Source organism: Canis lupus, chromosome 10 (assembly GCF_011100685.1).
Source record: "Canis lupus familiaris isolate Mischka breed German Shepherd chromosome 10, alternate assembly UU_Cfam_GSD_1.0, whole genome shotgun sequence".
Taxonomy (NCBI): domain Eukaryota; kingdom Metazoa; phylum Chordata; class Mammalia; order Carnivora; family Canidae; genus Canis; species Canis lupus.
In genome coordinates, this window is record NC_049231.1 from 51,650,017 (window position 1) to 51,657,818 (window position 7,802).

Here is a 7,802-nt window from a genome sequence, read left to right on the forward strand (position 1 = left end):
ATATAAAAACACATTTAATGGTCTTTGCTACTCAATAACAAAAGGAGACCTTGGTCAAGTTATTCCATCTCTTTGGGTCTCAGTTTCCGGAAGCCTGTATAAAAGTGCTGGGTGTGAGAAAGGCTGTTAGTGGCACAATCATTCCTAAGAGCAAGAATAGGAGGTTTGTCACAGAAGGACAAGGGCTAGGACTCGAAAGGCAAGTTCCATGAATTTGTTGATTGATTGAAACCAATTCCATCAGCATGGTCCTCAGCTTCAGGGAATTGAGCTGACAAGATAATTAATGGAAACTAATTAATATAAACCCCTCAACCTTTAAACTGTATCTCTCAACTGCAAACACTCCCTGAAGGCCAGTAACTTTATTTATTTTTGGTTTATTTATTTATTTATGAGAGCACTCTGACAGGAGAGGGGATAGGGGCAGAGAGAGAGGGAGAGAGAGACTCTTTAGCAGGCAATACACCCAGTCCTAGAGCCTAGTGCTGGGCTGGATCTCCTGACCCTGAATCATGACTTGGGTGGAAATCAAGAGTGAGATGCTTAACCCACTGAGCCACTCAGGTGCCCAATGAAGGCTACTAACTTTTTCAGAGGAGAGGCTTAGCCCCTCAGGAGGGAGGAGGAGTTCCCTCTAGGAAGTGGGCTCCTGGCAGGCTCCTGGGACCCAAGGAAATGGTGGGGAGTTGCCTCTTTCCTCCCCAAGAATGGAATTCTATTGCTGCCAATGGTTAGAATATAACCCAGAGTTCCACCAGGCTAGTGCCTTTTGGATATTTTTATAGCACTCTTCTTTCCTTTTTTCTTTTAATAACTTTATTGAGCTATAATTCATATACCATATTCACCCATTTAAAGTGTACAGTGTGGGCAGCCCGGGTGGCTCAGCAGTTTAGCACTGCCTTCAGCCCAGGGCGTGATCTTGGGGCCCCGGGATCAAGTCCCACGTCAGGCTCCCTACATGGAGCCTACTTCTCCCTCTGTGTCTCTGCCTCCCTTTCTCTCTCTCTGTGTGTCTCTCGTGAGTAAATAAAATCTTTTTTAAAAAGTGTACAGTGCAATGGTTTCTAGTATGTCTATGGAGTTGTGCAGTCATCACCACAATCTAATTTTAAGTAATTTTTGTTACCCCTAGAAGCCACAGCCATAACAGTCCCTGGGCCTTTACCCCTACCTGGCAGCTACTAATCTCCTTTCAATCTGGACATAAAAATAGAATCATATAACGTGTGGTACCTTTTTCTTTTTTTCTTTTCTTTTCTTTTGTTAAAGATTTTATTTATTCACTTGAGGGAGAGAGAGAAAGAGATCCGAAACAAGCAGAAGGTAAGGGCAGAGCGAGAGGGAGAAACAACACCGCCCCAACAGGGGAGCAGGATGGGGGCTCCATCCCAGGACCCTGAGATCATGACCTGGCAGATGCTCGACTGAGCCACCCAGGGCCCCCATCGTGTGGTACCTTTTTCTAAATCGAAGAAAGGACACCAGGTGACACTCTGATCTGCTAGCACTACAGGCCCCTCTTCTTCTCTTTACCCCATCACTTCAGTAAACAGCTTCTTCCACCTGCTTGCTGATGTATGCAATTCTTCTAATCACTTTTGTAAACGGGAGGCCTGGGTGGTGTGTGGGAGGCGTGACACAAGGCACACCTTGATCAGACAACCAGATTGAAATGCGAGTGCATCCGGGAAGGGGTAGAGAGAGCAGCGGCGCGAATGCACGCGTTGGGCGAGGCTGCCGGGCAGCAATCCCGGCTGATGACTAGGTCACCCCCTTCTTACCACAGGGCCCGCCACCCCACGCCCGGAGGAGCGCAGGGGGCCAGAGGACACAGTAACCTGCACCAGCCTGGCCGGCGCCAGGGCCAAAGACGGCTTCGGGCTGGTCTAGCGGGGACGGCTGCTGATTGGGAGGCATCACACCGGGCCCCTTCCAGAGCGGCAGGGAGCAGGCCTCCCCTGTGGCTTCTTGCGGGAGCCCCAGCCGGGGGTGGGCTGGGAGGGCGAAATCGCGGGCCTGGGGCGGCCGGGGGCTGCAGGGTGCGCCAGCAGGGGAGGCCCCGAGGCCAGGCCAGCAGGTGAGGCAGAGACCTCCGCAAGCCTCGCCTTCTCGGCACTTTAAGAGGTGGCGGAGTTTGCTCGGGCGCAGCCTTTCTCTGCAAGCTTCCCGGCCAAGGGGGCCGAGGAGCGGGAGCCGACGGCGCGGGCAGGAGGTCGGGCGGGTCCGGGCGGGGCGCCGCGTACTCACAGTCGGGCGAGGCCGGCCCGCGGCCCGGGGCAGCGCAGGGCGCCGGCGGGCGGGCAGCGGCAGGGCTCCGGGCAGGGCGGCCCTGGGCGCGCCCGCGGCGGCAGCAGCAGCAGCAGCAGCAGCACCGGCAGCACCGGCAGCAGCACCGGCAGCAGCGCCGGCCCCCGCGGCCCCATGGCTGGCGAGCTGAGCGCGGGCTCTGGCGGCTGCGCGGGGGCCCCGGCCGGCCCCGCGCGCCCGCTCCCCGCCCCTTGGTCCCCCCCACCCCGCCCTGGCGGCGGCGACCCCTTCGTCACCCCCCTCTGGCCTCCCCCTGGCCGGCCTGCCCTCGGCACAAGGTCAGGAGAACGTGGGCACTGAGAGCGCCTCGGACGCGGGCAGGGGGCTCTGACCTCTCACCAGGCTCTGCTGTCACCGAGCGTGAAGCGGAGGGAGATGTGTCACCTCCAGGGATCCTCTGTCCCGCCCAGATGCGCTTCCTCTCCCGGGTTCCCAGCCCCAAACCCTTTCTCCTTCTCCCCCACCAACTCCCTCTGCACAAGTAATCTCTGTCCTCGCAACTTCCCAAGCAGTTTCTCTCTCTCTCTCTCTCTCTCTCTCTCTCTCTGTTCTTTTTTAAATATTTTATTTATTTAGGGCAGCCCGGGTGGCTCAGCGGTTTGTCACCTGCCTTTGGCCCAAGGTGTGATCCTGGAGACCCGAGATCGAGTCCCACGTTGGGCTCCCTGTATGGAGCCTGCTTCTCCCTCTGCCTGTGTCTCTGCCTCTCTTTCTCTTTCTGTGTCTCTCATGAATAAATTAAAAAAACCTTTTTTTTCTTTTAACCAGGCATACCCCTCTCTGTGTTTTTCTTGCTCATCACCACTTTTTTCCTTATAGTATAGCTATTTGAATCTGTTCTATATCTCCACCATAGACTGTGACCATCCTGGAGAACAAAATCCAGTTCAGATATATTTTTCTATTCCTGGCTTCTCCATGTTGAGTCTCTAGTAAAGATTTGTTGAGTGAATGAAAGTGCTATGATAACCTACAGCAACTGCCCCAGGGAGAGGCCCCTTACAGGCTAGGCCCTGTGACAGGTGCCCTCCCTCCGGTTATGTCTAAGCTTCACAACAAACTGGCCGGATGTTTGCAACTAGAAAAATGATGTCCAGAGAGGTTTTGTGACTTCCCCAAAGTCACATAGTTCTTAAGAAGTGGAAACCTATTTGAGCTCACTTCTTTTTTTTTTTTTTTTTTAATGATAGGCACGCAGTGAGAGAGAGAGAGAGAGGCAGAGACACAGGCAGAGGGAGAAGCAGGCTCCATGCACCGGGAGCCCAACGTGGGATTCGATCCCGGGTCTCCAGGATCGCGCCCTGGGCCAAAAGCAGGCGCCAAACCGCTGCACCACCCAGGGATCCCTGAGCTCACTTCTATCACCCACTTTATCTTACCCATGTAAAAAAAAATTCTATATGATCTGCATACGCAGGATGTAGAAGGAGACAATTTTATGGTTACCTATGGGAATGCATAATTTCCCCTATTCAGTTTCATCATCAAAACATTTTTCCTTCCTCCTCTTACAATGACTCTGTTTGGACTCTGGAAATCCTGGAATCTTGCAGGAAGAGGTGGACTTTGAGAGTCTGGAAGGTGTCTAAGACTCTACAGACAAGAAGTGAAGGAACAGATTTCTTTCTTATTTGAAACCAACTCTCAGAGTCAGACTGGCTCAGTCACAAGTATGTAGTCCATTGTGAGTTTTTTGGCCAAGGAGATGTTTAAAAATTATTATTATTTTTTTAAAAAATGGGCTTTCCCCTCATTGTGCTAGCTGGCATGAAAAACAAAGCTTACTAGATTTTCTTACCCTTTCATACCGCTGCATATGCTATTCATTTACCTGGAACGATCTTCTCTTCCTTTCCCATATCCCATTAGTTAAACTCCTGGTTGTCCTTGAAGACTCAGCTCAATGTCATTTTCACTGTAACACCTTCTCTGACACAACCTAGCTGCGTCTGTGCCCATGACACCTGATTCTATAGTCTGTAATGTAACACATTGTAATTTTGGCTTTAGTTTTCCTTCTCCTGCTTATTGATCTTAATATTGCTTGAACATGTCACAGCTTCTAGCTCCTCATAGGTGCTCAGTCTATATCTATTGAATAACAGAATGAATAAGTGAAACCCAAGTGCAGACCTATAGCATATGTTTAGCAAATCATCTGAGAAGAGCTTAATAGCTTTGCTTGATTTATTCTCAACCACAGTGGATCAATCTGGACAGGTATCAGGTAATTAATTACTCATGACTACTTTGGGGTCAGATAGTCTCTCCTATTTTAAAATGGCAGATTTTGGTAGAGAAGTTGGAGTAGCACTGGGGTTTTCACATCTTTTCACCATGTTGCTTGAGTTGTAGGAGAGAAGGAATGAATAACTCAAGATGGCTGAGTGGTATTTATTTCAAATCTTAAATTTCATGTGGCCTTTTCGTTTTACTTCATAGCATATTTGTTATGGAAAAAGAATGGTTGCTTCTACCTGCACCTGAAGAACCATTTGATTCCCTGCTTGGGTATCCTTGGGGGTTGCTTATGCTTCAGTAGGAAAAGGACTAGGCCACCTGGGCATCTGGATTTTTTTTTTTTTTTTTTCTGTTCTGTCAACAGTGTGACTTGGTCTTTGGTTTCTTCATCTAAGAGGAGGGTTGGTGTTCACAATCCCTAAGACTTTGTTGACGACTCTTACTATATTAGTGGTGGAAGGAGTCAGATTGTGGACATTGACTTCTTACTGCTTGTCTTGGATTAAAAATAAAATCCTGTTTATGAAGAGAGTGAGTTCATTTTGAAGAAAACTCAAAACTGTAATGAGTTTTCTTTTTTTTTTTTTTTGTAATGAGTTTTCATAACATTTTTCTGTGATTAATTTCAGTTGGATTTTAATTATCATGTCAGTTCTTGCAATGTACCTATTTTAACAAAATTACATTGAATTGTTTGTTATAACCACAAACATTTGTTACAATGGAAGTTACCTATCCTACTCATTAATATGTGACCTATTTAGAGGAGATATTTTTAAATCTGAAAGAATTCTGTGTACTATAACTATGCTTATAGTTACTTTTGTTACAGAACTTCAAAAGAGCATGACCCATGGGGATTGCTATTATATTTTACTGACAAACTAAAGTTCATGGAATTCACAAGAAGTTTATCCTGCATTAGAGATATAGAAATATCTGACACCACAACTCAGAAATCCTAATAAAACTCTCCAAAATTCTAGAGCAGGGCTTCTTGTATTTTAGGATGCAAAGTATAATTTGGGAAATTTTAAAGACAAAGACTCCTCAAAGACACCCTCCCCAGAAAGATTCTGATTCAGTTCGTATGGAGTGGGGCCCAGGAGTCTGAGTTTTTTAAGAGGGGGGAGGGACAGAGGGAGAGGGAGATAGAACCTGAAGCAGCCTCCAACACGCATCGTGGAGCCCAGTGTGGGGCTCAATCTCACAACCCTGAGATCATGACCTGAGCTGAAATCCAGAGTTGGTCGTTTAACTGACTGAGCCACACAGGCACCCCTGGCAGTCTGCATTTTATTTTATTTTTTAAAGATTTATTTATTTATTTGAGAGAGAGAGAGAGAGAGAGAGAGTGTGTGTGTGTGGGGGGGTTTGCAGTGGTGGAGGGGCGGCAGAGGGAAAGAGAGAAGCAGACTCTGCATAGACTCCCTGCTGAGTGGTGAGCTGGATGATGGACTTGATCCCATGACCCATGAGATCATGACTGGAGCTGAAGTCAAGAGTCAGACTCTTAACCAACTGAGCCATTCAGGTGCCCCTAGGAGTCTGTATTTTAATAAGCTCCCATGTAGTTCTGATTCATGGGTTACCCAGAGCATAACTGGTGAAACACTAAATGGGAAATTTTAGAATTCAATATGCCTTGGGAAGACAAAGCTTGAGAATCCGTATTAAGGACTCTGAATAAAGCCTAAGAATTTTGATGCATTGTTAAAGAAACCTGGCATATGTAAGCACATGCATACAAATAGTAGTGTGTATATGTGTAAAATTGCACAATTGATTGTAATCTTGAGGCATTTTTTAAAAAGTAGCAGTTTATTTTAATTTTTAAATTTAATTTGTTGGGAGGGGGAGTGAACAATTTCACATGATCATGTATCCTATTTTTCTTTTCTTTTCTTTCTTTCTTTCTTTTTTTTAGAAGGGAATCTTATTTTTCTTTATGCCTGACTAGATCAGAACTCCATAGCCTTTGATGTCATGCTAAGACCTTAGAGTTGAATGAAATTAGCAAAATAATAAAAAAAACCTCAAGTAGAATAGGCAAAACTTTCTGATTCTTGAACATATGTCTTGTTAGTACCATAACAGATATTTGTTCCCCTTAAAAGCAATAGTTTTACCTTTCCTTCAGAAGAAAAGGTGAATGTAGGGCAGAGGAAAAAAAATGTGTAAGAAAAGAAAAATACAGTTACACCTATGAGCTTCTCACCTTGCCACCTGGAACAAAACAAAAACAAAACAAAAAAGGTTATCCCTAAAAGTTACAGTGAGAAGTTTTGTGCATCCCCTCTAGTAGCTTGCTTGGAAATTTTATCCTCCATTTCACTGTGTAGATGGTGTGAGATCAGAGATATGATCAGCTGTGTCCACCTCCAGTGCTGCTCTGGGGCTTCTGTGGCCTTAGGAGGAACCAACGAGAAACTGCGCGCTGATGAGTGCCTGGGCCCTGGCCCCAGGGTAGGTCTGGGAGTGGAGAGTGAGAACTTTCTGAGACCTGAGAGACTTTCTCTAAGGCTGACACACAGAGAGAGCTAGAGAAGGGGCTTGGCCTTTCTGGTCATTATGTTGCTGAAGGATGTGAATGCATTGGGGGTTGTTGTCCTTATCTCATGAAAAAAGCCTGTCTGCCCTGATAGTGACTAAAGCTACAAAGAGAAAAACAGAACTGAGAGACGGATGGGGGGCAAACAGTCAGGCCAGCACCTCCCTTGGACTTCCCCAGTGATGAGCCAATACGTTGCCTCTTTTGCTTAATTAAGGTCATTGGAGTTGAATCTCTCTCACTTGACACCAAAATTTCTGATCTCTACTATCTCTACTGTCTGTGATCTTTCTTTTACCTTCTACTTTTTCCACCTACTCTCGGATAAGAAAGATATAGGGCTTTTCTATTCTTACCTCCATCATCACAAACACAGTGAGTTTTTCTCCTTTGCATCGAGAGTATTTATCATTGTGCTTCTAGGAATAAACTGGTGGAGGGGTGAATGAGCAAATGAATGAATGATGAATGAGTGAACAAAGAGGTAGTGGCATAGAGCCACATTATTCTTCTTTTTAGAGAAGCTGCACTTTGCTAAATAATTCACCAAGCATTTTCTTTCCATTTTAGAGAAGGCCTCCTAGTAAACTTGTGACCTTGGTGTAGAAATCAAATTTCAAGCTAAAATATTAGGTAGAGCCAACAGGAGGGAAGAGAGAAAACCCTCTGAAATGATGAAATAAATCAACAAAGAAAC

The 7,802-nt window shown here is 46.2% G+C and overlaps 1 protein-coding gene across 1 annotated transcript in view; it reads right to left on the reverse strand.

The window, feature by feature from the left end:
• Positions 1-7,467, reverse strand: part of LHCGR (luteinizing hormone/choriogonadotropin receptor) — a 62,345-nt gene extending 54,878 nt beyond the window's left edge. The window contains exons 1-3 of the mRNA XM_038551583.1: positions 7,462-7,467; positions 6,773-6,780; positions 2,646-2,786 (exon numbers count right to left, since the gene is read on the reverse strand). Of these exons, the coding sequence (XP_038407511.1) occupies positions 2,646-2,786; positions 6,773-6,780; positions 7,462-7,467 (155 nt within the window). The remainder of the gene's footprint in view (positions 1-2,645; positions 2,787-6,772; positions 6,781-7,461) is intronic.
• Between the last annotated feature and the right edge of the window lie 335 nt (positions 7,468-7,802).